Source organism: Strix uralensis, chromosome 3 (genome assembly GCF_047716275.1).
Source record: "Strix uralensis isolate ZFMK-TIS-50842 chromosome 3, bStrUra1, whole genome shotgun sequence".
Classification (NCBI taxonomy): domain Eukaryota; kingdom Metazoa; phylum Chordata; class Aves; order Strigiformes; family Strigidae; genus Strix; species Strix uralensis.
In genome coordinates, this window is record NC_133974.1 from 73,979,876 (window position 1) to 73,994,219 (window position 14,344).

General features: G+C 41.5%; 1 protein-coding gene across 5 annotated transcripts in view; it reads right to left on the bottom strand.

The window, feature by feature from the left end:
- The window catches only part of LOC141940978 (SAM and SH3 domain-containing protein 1-like), a 576,588-nt gene that overhangs the window by 59,922 nt on the left and 502,322 nt on the right, over window positions 1-14,344 (bottom strand). For all 5 annotated transcript variants that reach the window (XM_074862911.1, XM_074862910.1, XM_074862914.1 and 2 more), the window contains 2 exons: window positions 4,623-4,673; window positions 4,454-4,503 (listed from right to left, as the gene is read on the bottom strand). In XM_074862911.1, coding sequence (XP_074719012.1) covers window positions 4,454-4,503; window positions 4,623-4,673 — 101 coding nt within the window. The remainder of the gene's footprint in view (window positions 1-4,453; window positions 4,504-4,622; window positions 4,674-14,344) is intronic.

Sequence of the window (14,344 nt, forward strand, 5' to 3'; positions counted from 1 at the left end):
TGAAGGTGGTAGGAAGGCCTGTGAAACACCAGATAGAGCCACAACTGTTACCTCATGCGTTGTTTTTTGTCCTTTCTTTCTCTAGCAGCTGCAAAGAAAAAAATGAGCATATAGGAGTGACTGCACCTCATCCTATCTGTACACAGTACTCTTAGATCTCTCACTCCCTTTCTTCTCTTTCCTGGCAGTTCTCTGATACACCACATTTGCAACTTGCCCAGAGGCCACTGGAGCAAACAGCGACAGCAAACCGATCTATTTCCCAAGATGGAAAACACACAACTTCCCCTCTGTGACATCCCCAGTTCTAAAAACAGGATGAGAGTCAGGATGCAGAAGCCTGAGTGCAGGGGACTGGGTTTAACCTGGATTTCCTGGCAAACACGCAGAGCTCATCAGTCTGTCATGTAGTCTTGAATGCTCAAAAACGGGAACAGGCTAGAAGTTGGATTACATTGTTTTAAATGATCTGTTTACAATTATGGGAAAACTCCGCTCAGTCCCCTGCCTGAGTAAACATCCTTGGGGTGTTGCCATCACTTGGAAATAATAGGGATTGTATATACAATATATCCCCAGATCAACATGGTATGGGGACAAAGAAGCAACAGTAACTGCTAACAACACATTTACTGCGTATTTGTTACATTGATGATTCTAGCAAAAGCAAAAGTCAGTGTGTGTATGTAGGAACCTGCAGTTCTAGGGAGATTTTTGTTTAACAGCAATATTACTCATTTTAAAGATGCTGTTGCCACTTTGCTGAAGGTACACTGAGAATCTGCAGTTACAGTAGCACCACAACTGACAGCAAGACTGCAGTTTAAAAGGAATTGTGGAAAGGGCAGAGGGGAATGAAATTTATTATTAAGAGAAGAAAGCTACAAACATCTAATTCCATGCTTTGCATTATTTGCTGAATATTATATGACTCGGAAGCCTGAACAACTGTTTCAATTTACAGAAGGAACTTCAGTATGGCCAAAAAATCAGAGCAATTCTGAGGCAAAGCTTGAACAAACATGACTTTGTTTTCTGTTGTTTACAGATAGCTTTCCAGGCCACATCAGTACCCTTGCTGTTATTCACATAAATCTCAGAGGCCTTTGCTACAGCGAAGAATTTTCTCTCTTTGTCAAAATCAATTGAACGAAAACCATCTTTGGTAGGGCATTTGAAATGCATAGAGCAGGTTCCTATGTGCAGTCTTTTTTGTAGCTTCATCTATTCAACAAGAACAGCGCTGTCAGCAACAGAGGAAGGTAGTATTGCCCCAAATGCCTTTTGGAGGGACAATGACTTGAAGTGACAAGCAGCTCTGCTTCAGGCTTGTTTAACCCCTTTTGCCTCCCTCCAGGCATTATGACTGCTCTTCTGTGTCACAGCACATCACCCACTAGACAGATACTTGTTGAGCAACTTGCTGGACTGAGGGCACCGACTAATTTCACACTGGCTTTGAACAGACTGGGCAGCAGGGTTAGTAAGACTCGAGGCAAGACTGAACATACACTGCTTGTCCACACAAACAGGATCTTTTCCTACCATGGAGCACCAAGGGTAATCTGTTTTCAGTGCGGTGGACAGTGGAGCCTGTCAGGCGCTCTCTTCAGTTGGGCACCGCAGAAAAGGAAAACCAAACCAGGTTAAAACAAACACAGCTTCTTCCAGACTCCCTCAAAGCCTCTTTCTGTCTGGAATCTCTCAATTCTGGCAAATTAACAACCATCCAGGTGTGTTATTTTAAAACTTCAGACCTTGGTAGCATTAAGCTGCAGGGTGTGCAGGCAGCAGCGCCAGGCAGGGGAGCTACCGAGAGCAACCATGTTCCAGTCGGCCACTTGCCCTCTCCTCCCTATCTCAGCACAAGTTTTTCCTTGGAACTGCTTTTACTTTCTGAACCAACCCGCTCAGAACACCAGACCAGAAACAACTTGCCTCACCTCACCCTGGGAAAATGTTTGTATTTTCAATATGTAGAAATATGACTTTTCTTGGGTAAGCTTTTACTTGGGCTGTGGAAGAATACTCACAACAACAGATTTTTCAGCTCCTGAAAATCTGGATGGCTATTCTGGGACAAATCTTTCCTTTTGCCTGACTCAATCTCTTTGTGAATATGAGAAACCAAAGCACATCTGCACTGAGTTTCAGGTTTGGCAAACTGGAGTCTTCTCACAATAAAAGAAGTTTTGTAAAAGGTTTACCCCAGATCTTTCCTGCAGCATGAGGAGGCCACAAAAGCACTGCCCCCAAAGGGACAAGTTTTTCTGTCTTGTAGCATGCCCACACAGCAAATTCAGATGAAAGCCATAAACTAAACATTGAACCCAAAGAAACCCCTCTAGGGCCAACATGCTGTCCTCCCCTAAGAAACATTAAATTCAGCATGTTAGTAGCAAGTACAGATGTATCCGATGGACTTGAAGTGGTCATTTTCCTGCAGATCAATTTTATAAACTCTGCCTCCCTGGAAGAGGTGTTCCCATGACAATTCAGCCCTCCAAGCTAGAGGGATGAAACAAGCATTGATGTGGCAGGCTGTCACCAATAGGCACAGGCCCATATAATTTTGGTTTTGAATAATCTTTATGGTATTGAGTAGATAAAATTTATTATTTTCAACACCTTGCCCAACTAGCATGCATCATGTTGCCTTGTTTCTTATTGCGCAAATATTTGATACAACCTGCCCTGCGCCAGTTTCATATACCTGATCAGGTTAATCATGTACGCCCTTCAACTGACAGACAAATGCTCACACAGGACACTTCCAATTCTTGAAAGGTCCACAAAAATCACAGGTCCCTTACAGCTGAACTAAGATAACAAGGTTAATTTCCTTTTAGTGAAGTAAATAGGCTCTCTCAGAATAGAATCACTCAGAAGATGTTTTTGAAGATACTGTCTTCTCAGTTATTTGCGGTACAACACCTACACAGAGACACAATTTAGGAAGCTGGCTAGAACTTGCAAGAGGAGTTTATTCCCAGTTTTGCACTGTCCTCCTGTGAGATCTTTATCTCATCATTACCTGAGGTGGGATGATGATACCCATGGGGAAAGTGCTTTGAGACTGAGAGAAAAGTAGTATGATTAAAGGATATCCTTGGAGGCTTACTTCCTAGACTACAGTTCTCATAATGTTCCCATCCACTCGGCACTTCTGCTTTCATTATAATGTTAGACAGGGAAGTATCCCTGCAGAAAACTTTTCCACGTTTCAATATCTGAAGCACCACTTTTAAACTCTAAGCCTTCTAGGCTTTCTCTGTTAACAGCATGTAACATGGAGGCAGTGATGGTATCCAAGGCAAAATTCACCTCATCTGTCTTAAGCTGTTTTGAAAATGAGCATCTACCTCAAGCAAACCATCACTGCTTTCTCTCTGAGAGATGAAGATAGACAAGGCACCTCTAAAAGATAACATCGCTTTCCAAGATCTTTAGCACAAACCAGCTTTCAGACGATCCCACTGGAAGCTCCTAAGCAGCTGTTCCCTACTGTACAGCTCACTTCTATGTGGCCAGTGCTCAGGCGAGTCCCATACCCTGCATCCACCACAGCTCCCTCTGGGACTGACACTCCTTCTGTTGAACTAGCAAAAGCAAGGGTGGCAATTTCTTACAACCTTCCTATTACCACCCAGCATTGAATCACTAGAAGATATTTAAATGTGGGACTGTAAAACTTTACAAAGGTGCGTCACATCACAACTGGATTCCATGTACTCCCTACGAACCAGTCCAGCTGGCACTACCCCACGAAGTGCAGGCAATTGGAAATACAGTGTCAGTTGTCTTCATGCACTGATGCACATTAGCCTTAGCAGCAGGGATCCAAGATCTTGGGATCAAAGGAAGGAGGCACAGAGAACAAGCACACATATTACAGCAGGAGGTGACAGTAAACAGAAACCCTCTTAGTCCTCACAGAGAGGTTTTTATTAAGGACTGCTAAAATTAAAGCTCCTTTTAACTTGGTTTTAAATACTTCATTCCCTTGGCACCTTCTTCAAGAGCAGTTACAAACCCAGGAGTGCACAGGAAAAGAAAAGTGATTTAAGTTTGCAACTCTCCCTTCCCTTCACCTATCTTTTTGCCTGCATTTAGGTCTAGTCACAGAAAGCTATTTTTTTAAGCCGGTTTAATTTCCAGAGAATGTGAAATCAATGATGTTTGTCAAAAATGAATACCAGTCATCTTGGTGTATGTACACCCCAAGTGCTCACAGAGGGGAGAAAAGATAACCCACCCTTTATCTAAAAAGCAAAATAATAAAATGCCAAAAGAGAACAAGAGAAGGAGCAGGTTTCAAAATGGGTTTCATTAACAGCAGCTGGATCTGAAATCTTGAAATACCACTACAATCTAAAAGTAATTAACTCCAAGGAAAAAGAAAACATATCAAATTCCCCCTCCCTCTTTTCTCACCTCCTGTGTGTTCACTTACTTTCTTTCAGTGTCAGGTGTTGATGCGGTGCTGCTGAGACCAAGTGACTCCTGCAAGAGAAGACACATAGCAGTAAGAGCAGACACAAGAGCAGCCTTTGCCCAATTTATGTAGAATATCAAATTAAAGAACAAACAAATAAAAATGGATTATCAAAATCAGTGCTTACCTCAATCTGGGATCGCAGCTGTAGAGATGTGGGGCTGGCATCAGGTTTCTCCTAAAACAGAACAAATGTCAGGCTAATGTAATATCCAAACACCAGGAAGAAGAAATCTGAAGGAGGGGGTGGGGGGAGGGAAGAAGAAACAGGGTAACAGAACCTAGGACTACCTCAAAACCATTCAAATGGGAAACATCAGCCTCTGCAGAGGAACCACTTTCAGGATAAGTTCTGAAATACTCCAGTAAAACAGCTAATTTCATCCTTATCACTGGAGAATATAGAAGAAGAGAAAATTGCCAGACAGAAGTAATTCAAAACAAAATAGAAAGAGCAATGTGTTACTTCCATTAGGTCATCACACAATTTGTCAGGCAAGTTCCAGTGCAACTGCCCAAAATTTACCTTCAGGAAGGATATACAGGGAAAATCTGGCATTAAAAGAGCGTTCTCTAAGCTAGAAATACTGAGAGGATTCCAATACATTTCAGCAAGGCCAGTTTCTTGCACAGAAATGTGTCAACAGGATAGACTTCAAATCACCTTTCTTCAAATATTTAGGATATAACCATCTACTCCAGGACTCAGTCATCCAGGCTCCCTTTGCAGTTGATGGAGAGAGACAGGAACTCTTACAGAACTCACCCAACAGGTTTCAGCTGCCTCAAGTTAGATGAGACAAGTCCCACTGGTGGTATCTAATTTAAGATTGCAAGCCAGCTGCCTAAAAGGCACGTACTATTAATGACTCTAGCTCAAGTCAGTGGGAAAACTCCAATTAGAATGGAGGAAGAAATTATAGTTGTCAGTACTGAGAACTACTCTTCGCTGGTCCATCTGTGTGTGAACCATGGGGGAACCTACTTATGGTTATTTCATTCTCAGCCAGTCCTACCCCTAGTGAAGTTATTGCAAAGTGAGTAGTGTAACCAAAAGGGCATCATAGCTGAGTAAGCAACCACAGTAGTATACACGCTCCAAAAAAATTAAAAAAGTATGTGGATTTATTTCTCAATACTGGAGGTCTTTTTGTTCATGCATTCCTCAGCCTAGATGTAAATCTCTTATCTCTGTGAAATTGTACTTCCTATGCCCTTTGTTTACAGAAAGGGTGCAAAATGTTCTTAAGATTTAGTACAAAAAAAGAAAACCAGACACTATTTTCTGGAAATGCAGCCTTTTAATACTAAACAGGAAATTGCCACTGATTGCCATGAAGTGGTGTTGGATCAGCCCACCCAGAAAGTTCACAAGATCTAGAGAGAAGCCTACTCTGCCATCACATGACTGAGTCAGCTTGCATTGCTGGCCATGGCAGCACAGGACGGCTCACGGCCACATGTGTGCTAGTAAATGAGGCTGATGCAGGGTCACTGCCCAACTAGGGGATTTTGCCTGACCATGCATGGTCTGCGTATCTGCTTTTGCTGATTTTATAGCACCAAAAGGGAAATTAAGTCCTTGAGTGGAAGTCAGCATGAAAAGGTGACCACACTCACTTCCTGGCATCCAACAGGAGTCCTCTACTCAAGTAGAACCTGGACCTAGCCCAGGGAAATTCCACAGATGTTCACAGATCAGGAAAGCGAAATTAGCTATTTGGCACCAGGCATTCCTCTCTTTCTCCATTAGCTCTGTCAAAATGGAAACTGAGTAAGTTTTGCATCTGGCAAAGACTGCAGGCACATTGCTGCAAATCCTCCTCAAGCACTCTCCCACCCCTGCCTACCAGTCCGCAGGAAAGGAGGGAAAGACAAGACCCATGGTCCAAACAGTTCCCATTCACGGGCATCTCGTTTGTCCACACACTGCTGCACAGATGAAAAAAGTAGCATTTTATCAGCTATCCCAATCTTAAAGTTTCAGTATGCCAGTCAGGAGAACCCACTGTGTCCCCAACACGGCATTAGATCCCGACATCCTGATGGTTTATCCGTTGCCTTAAAAAGCTGCTTGCTGCAAGTGTTTTTTTAAAAAATATGGTTTTTGTAAACTATCATTTACAGGACGCTATCTGGGTTCCCAAGGCTTTACAGAAGTCTTGCCTGAGCAGTTGCTCATGAAGTTGTACCCTGAGATTGCAATTAGATAGAAAGGTACTACTTTCAGCCTAAAACTATTCAGGTTGAATAGTCAGCTGCATCCCATGTAATAAAATCCTAAAAAAGCCTGACTGTATTTGCTTTCTTTTTTCTCATTTACTGTCAAGCCCACCCTGTTAGAACAGGAGCAGTTTTATAGGATCAAGACTGTGGAGGACAGAAGCAAGGACAACTCTCCTCTCCCTCCTCTAAAGCTCTACTTCGCAAAACACCTGATAGTCCTTCTTACCTACCTTTCCTGCATAATGATATTTTTCCTGTTACTATTTAGACAAGAAACCAAAGGAAAATACTACTCTCGACTGAACTTCTGGCACAGATCTACATCACAGATCACAGAATTTTTATCAGCCTTGAGCAATTCTATTTATTTAGGTTAAAAGCTATTAAACCTCACATTAAAATCCACAGGTTGTGTTGACTTTAATCCAGCAGGATCAGAGCCTTTTATACTAAGGGCTAATTCTAGAAGGCTGAGCAAATGTTGTACCGTTGGCATGCTCTCAAGTATGCTATAACATCCTTTCAAAAAATATTTTCAAAGATTAGTTTCATGAAAGTACATCTTTCACCCTTCTGAACCAAACCTTAAAAATGAAACAGGAGAGCTTGGTTTTATAGAAACAGCGGCTGCAATAACAGATATCCCTAGCCTGCATTTCCAGGACTCCGGTCTAGACAGAACAGGCATCAGAGCGGTAGGTATTTCTGTCCTAGCAGTCTGCTGCCCCAGGTAACTGCGCTCCACATGTGCGCATAAAGCTTGTCTGAGGTGTACCAGACATTCACACCACCTATAGACTCCGCAGTGTTGGTGCAAGGAACCCAACGATCTGAGAAAGTACCCAATCAGGTGCAGACTCCTTAAGCTATGTGATTAAATTCAGCATTTCCCAAAAGTGCCTGATTTACTTGCACGGTTTCCGGATTTAAGGGGCCCTGCCTAAGCCACCTGTCCTGTACCCAGACACTGTTTGTGCATACTGCACACGTTCAATACATTGTTAAATCACAGCAACTAAGATCTGAAGATTCTGTAGAAATGGAGATATTCATAAATTGTATCCAACCCTGAAGGCACACACGAGAGGGAGGGCAAATGGGGCTTAGCACCAGCTTGTCCAGCTACCCTCAAGGTCCAAGGTTAGCGCAGCACAGAATCTCAAATACTGATAATAAAGCCAGAGGAAGCTGTTAAAAATCAGTAATGTTAATATCCTGTAGAGTGAAGCCCACTGAATTTAACCTAGGGACTCCTCCATCAAGTCACCTACAGCTGATTTAAAACAATCTCAACTTGCAGAAACATTTTGTTCTCTCAGCTTTAAAGCCATATTCTTAGCAGTCCTGTTTCCTTTCTGTCTCCTCGTTCACCCCAAGCCAATGCCATCAAGAAGATGGCCGCAGGACAAGGCCCCGAGGTGCCGGCCAAAGTGGTGATCCAGCAGCTAGAGGAAGGGAAGGTCCCAGGCGTCGCGCTGCCCGGGCACTGCCTGGTATCACCAACCCTTCTGTACTGCAGGTGCTGCAGAAAGCCACTGCGGAGCTGGACTGGTGAGGCTCGGGAGCTCTGGTGCAGAAGTGCGAATCAGTGAATTGCTTTTCACAAATCTCTCATTTTGAAAGAAAAAGCATGTTGTAAGCTTAACAAGCAGGATTTGTGGCTTATACTTCAAGGCTTAAGTTGTTCACCTCAGGGCTCAAGAAAAAAAAGCTTTCTTCACAGGTAGCTTTTCTGCTTACTTTGATCACCGTAAATCATGGAGCATGCATTTGGTTACATTTTCTTTGCAAATTATTGCAGGCTTCTAAATATTGTGATTTTGGTTTTATATACTACCTTCCTCGTAAAAAGCATGAAAACAGTTTTACAACCATTTATGAGCTAAGCCTGAAAAACACATATTGGAAGAAAGTACAAAGCACAAAACACACGGGGAAGAAGCTGGAAACCCATTTTCTGACTGGAACGCAGGTTTTGAATTCATAAGGGACTTTTTCTCCCGTGATAACTTCAGTTCAGTTGTTCTGTATGTGACATAACAGATAAGGGGTATCTCTCTGCTTATCTGAAGGCATTGCTGTTCTGCTCCTGAAATACACAAGCGTGGTAGAGAAAAGCATCCAAAAGGAAACCTGGTTACCCAGGGTAAGACTCACACATTCTAGGGAGAATGCCTATATGTTAATTACCTAAACATTCAGCTTCATCTGTGCTCCCCACATCTTAGTTTAGGAAATTATATTCATTGAATGAATCCCTTCTAATTAGAAATTCATCAACCTCTTCACAGTTTCTGCCACAGAAGCTGTATCCATTTGAATCATAAATTTAAACACTCCTCTGCAGATGCCAAGACAGGATTAATCTCACTGTGCAGACAGCAACTGTGCAAAGTGAGACCCAGATGAGTGCTCGGAAAATTCAGCGACATAATCAGTGGAAAAGGAGATGGCTCAAATGCTCATAAATGTATAAATAATATTATGAAACCATTTCAGCAGGTGTAAATAAGGCACCTATAACAGAAAACTTCTGTGAGAAAATTCTGCCAGTCTCTTCCCCCAAGCATTTTCCCTGTTTGCTCCAAACACACACTGCACCTTCTAGTCTAGCTTCTGAAATGATTAAACAAAGCTACATCTGAAAGATGGCCAGAGCACTGAAGGTCCCTAAGACTTTATTTTACTTTGAGAACAATCGTTCTGCCTGGGGTCTTCCACCACACACCATATTTCAGCCTCTGCAAGAGGTTCTGGAGAAGGTGAAGAGAAGCCCCTTTGCAGAGACAGTGCAGGTACACAGGTAATAGAAACTGTCTACAAGTCACTAGCTATAGGTCACAGGTCAGAAGAAAGAAATAGAAGAGACCTACCCCTGTGACAACCACCTCAGAAAGTGTTTGAGGGAATTAACCAGCTCAGTAAATTTCTGGTGGTACAGATTAGTACGTCCCATTTTGAGTCTCAAACCACAACCTGCAGACCATCCCCTTAGCTATTTCAGCACAGAGCAAAGGCTTTTTGCTCCATTACTCTTGCACGTTAGAGCCAGAGCCGACACATGCTAAATGATAACATCCTGCAGCAGCAGCAAAACTCTTAATCAAGAAAATGAGCTATGCAGGAGGAATGGTTTAAAAACAAACAGGATTTCAAACAAATACTTGTACATGTGAAATAATAGTCCAAGTGTCTCAGTGCTTCATACAGCAGTGCAGACATAGGTAAACACTTAGATTAACTACTGATGAAGTACAGCTTCAGAGAGAACAAGCTGCTACAGCACTCACATGTCTGCTTTTAGTATTAGGTAGGGAAGAAAAATCATACCTCTCAGCTTGACGCAAATGCTGGAATCTACTGAATGTAACACGTCACGGGGGGAAGTGTTTGACATACTCCCCTCTGCCAACAATAAAACCAGAAGGTTTTTTTGTCCATCTCAAATATATTGCATTCAACACTAAGGCTGGAAGCCACAGGGGCTGAAAAACATTCCACAATGATTTTGGAAAACATAATTTATTATCAATTACAAAGAAACTGCAGCTTTTGTAAAGCCCTGTAAGAATGAAAAGGAAGGCAGTGCTAACTCATAAATACACTTTAACTCATAAATCCACTTGTAAGAAATAGAGGCGGAACCCAGCTAAATTACAGCACAAAGACAAAAAGCAACAGCAACAGGCTTCAAGAGAAAGGAAAGTCAATACAGGAACACAGCATTCTGCAGTGGGGAAATCAAATACACCTTCTGATCAATTTCCCAAACAAGATGAAACAAGGCTAGAACTATGGTAGCTGTCTCTGTGCTAAAAACATATTAATATAAAGGTATATATATGCTATTGGGACACAGCAGGTCTTTTGATTGATGTATTTTACACCCATTACCTAAATGGTAAAATAGTAAAGTGCTCTTGTGCTGGCATACTGCATCTATACTAGAGCTCTTGCTGGTATCAACAGAATGAGTAAGAACTGCCATCTTCACCTAAAACTCCTCAGGTCTGTCAACATCAACTTTTATTGTACAGGTAAGGCCAAAAAGAACTTCTGTGAGGAGAAATAATGATGGAAAACACAGTGAAAGACGTGGGTTTCCAGGGAAGACTTTAAGATAAGCACGGGTGTTTGTGGCATTAGGAAGAGCTGTATTGTTTCAGAGGGATGAAAAAAACCAAACCAACCACACGAAGAATGGTTAAATGTGAAGTCGGAGAGAGCTCAGGACGTGACACTGGCGAGGGAGGCGTGAGGCAAAGCCCAACGGGACACTGCCCAAAGCAAGGGGCCCTTCTCGTGCAGGAGCTGACAAGGGGCCCAGGGAAGAGCCACCACTTCCCCCAGGGAGAGGGTTTTGGCCTGTAGGAACATGACACAAGCAAGGGAGCAAATAAATGAATAAACAAGCAAACAGCATTTGTTACAGTGTACTTTGGGGTAGGAACAGTCTGGTCAACCAAGCACAACCAGCTGCTGGCCCTCTGTCAGTGACAGCATGCTATGGCAGCATGCAGGTACCTCGGGCTCAGTCACCACCTGAACCAATACCCTCAAGTAGTTAGGAAGTCAGCACCTCTGCGAACAACACATCCCCACCACCACCCTGCACCTTGCTTTCCTGTAACTATGGGGCCAGGAATTTTGAGTGGTTTTGAAGTGAAGCACTCACATCATCACCAGTAAGACAAAAACAACCACGAGCAGCTCCTCGCCTTGAAAGCCATGGCAGAGTATGCCAAACTTCCTTCTGAATATTGATAGTCCTGACCTGCTTTTATGTGCTATTCAAATTCAGGATACCCGTTCCTCAGGGTCAGTGATGTTCTCCACTTCCCTCTGTGAAACACTTTTCAGATCTTACCAATTTTTTATTTTCATGTACACAAAGCTGTACTATGTTTGTATTAAGCTTATTTGCCATGTTCTCAATTTCTCTTCAATACTTTCAAGAACAACAAAAGATGTATTTTCTTTTTGTAAAGTGGCAAGGAAAAAGAAGGGGAAACCCAGGCTAAGACCAATGCCTCCAAGAAACTTCTACAGCAGTGCAACAAATCCTTTCAGATGTACCATGGAAAGAAATATAGGCTAACACAAGTCCACTGTATGTCTTATTTGTATTGATACTATATTTGTGCACTTACACATCAATATCCATGCCTCCAGCACATGAAATTTCAGATGATCTATACTGCAAATGAATGGAAGCTTTCGTGCTGAATCAATCAATACACTCAAGGCTCAGGGATTCTTGTGAAATGGGTTGTTACTGTAACATTGATGAATTTTTGCAAGTATACTTCTTTTCGCATCATCATTTATTGTGCTAGTTAACATTTTAAAACTCTATGTTGTTTTCACTTTATGTTGTACCAAACAATAAGTTACCAGTGAATTATTCAGATGATCTGTAGCAGAAAACACAAACTACAGCTGACTGAGTTACTAAGGCCTTAGAAACCCTGGTGAAATTTAGGAGTAGGTAAATCAGAAGAAAGCACTGCTCATTAAGAAATCCATAAAGGGTTCATTTTTTACCACCACAGATTCATGGAGTATCAGCAATGAAGTCCCTCATTTCAGGGAAAAAAAATCCACCAACTTTCCATTAATTTCATTCTGGGAAAGCAGTGATTTGTTTTAACGTGTTAAAAAGGAGACAGATCAAAAAAGTTTCGAAAATTATCTAGTAGAAAACAAAGGATATTTTAGTTTAAAACTTTCCTCCCACTTTTTAGCTTTTTTTTTCTAATTTATGTCAAGCTGATAACCTGCAATGATTTTATGTCAGAAACTTCCATCATTACAGTCATTGTAATATGCAGATTAGCTATGGCAGTAAAATTAGATAGTTCTCTCCATTTCTTTTACTTGAGACACCTCACATTACAGAGACTCAAACCAAAAACCAAATACATGGGAAAGAGATCCAATTCTTTCTGTTGGATCTTTTAGCTGTGGTGGGGAAAACCAAAATTCAGAACTCGACAGCATCGTGGGCAGTGGAAAAAAAAGCACCAATTTGTGCGAAATCTGACACCACCCCAGGCTGCCTGTTGCTGCTATCAGGCCATGCTCTTCAGAGCTCATGACCTCCTCTTAGCTTAATAAGCCTCTGGGAAAATCTGCACCTATATCCAAGTTTCCAATTTTAAAAAGTCTGTATGTATAGAGGCACATATACCTACTCTGTGTTTTCTGTTAAACATGAAATCAAACCTTTCAGAACAGGACTAAAGCCTTTATTTAATTCAAGAAAATCTACCAGATTTAAGACTTCCTTGCATCCAGCATAAATTTCTGAAAGTTTTACTGCTACTGCTCAGGAAATGGATTTTTCTTTTAAATTTTTAGAGACACGAAAGAATCCAGTAAAAAACAGGAAAAAGAAGCAACAGAACCACGTAACAGAGTTGACCTGAGCCAGTACCTGAGCCACATTATCCCACATCCCTGGTAAGTAGTCTTATCATGAGGCTGTGCCCACATGCACATTTACCGGTCTTGTCATCTTTCCATGAAGAAATTCAGCTTCCTGTTGCATCCTTTCACGCAAAAATAATTAAAACTTTTTTGTTTTCTAACCAACAGTAAAAGTGTACCTCTTTCTTCTTCTTTCAGAGGTTAAAACTATCAATAGCTGCAAGGTCAAAAACGTAGACATTCTGGACTCAGGTCTTCATCAGCAGGCCTTGCAGCCCTAGCTTTCAATCCATCCATTCTCAGTGTTTTAGACTCGGTAGGCCTTGTCTGCTGATTTGCACTTTCAGTTTAATGTTTTTAATCCAGTTTAGTTCCCCCTTAGAGACTATGTTCATTATTTCGTGAGAAGAAGATATGCTTCATATTTCATGACTTATAAATGTGGAAGGCTGGTGGGGTCTGACCCTCATTTCAGCCACTCTGACAGTGGAAACAGCAGGAATACAGATGAGAAAAGGTTTATAAAAAACTTGCTATCAAGCAAACTTGTGTCAGCATATGGGGAACTGACTCTTCAATAACATTTTTTATTACAATAAACTCATTCTGAAAAAACAGTTTCTTTCAGGATCCTTTTTAAGAAGGCACACTTGAAGCAAGAAAGAAACTGGTCATACTGGGAAAAGTTATATGTATTTTTAAATCTGACTTTTATAACCATTTAAAAAGCAGAATCAACATTTAACTTGAAATCAAACCAGTTTTGTTTACTATGTAGATATATGAAACTGAACACCTGAAAATTAAGATGGATAATATGAATTCATTCCCTAGAGCTAGGCACTGAACTGCTTGCTCTCAACCTGCATAAACGCACTCCAGGAATGTGAGGGGGTGAGGGAAGAGACACAAAGGTTGATAGTTGGATGCTAACTTCAAAGTCTCCTAGAAAGTGAGGGAGAAATTAATTTCTTGAACAAGAGAACTGAAAACAAATTAACCATATTAATGCAAAAAAGGATTAGCCCACAAATTGCTAGTCTGTATGTATACATCCTCCCTGCTATAAAAACTGCCTTTGATAAAGAAACTTTTAAATTAGCCATTCTCTTTTTACCTTTGAAATGGAAGCCTACATTTGATGGATGCTTCAGGCCAGATCCTTGCTTAAGTCTTCATCACTGGCCATCACAT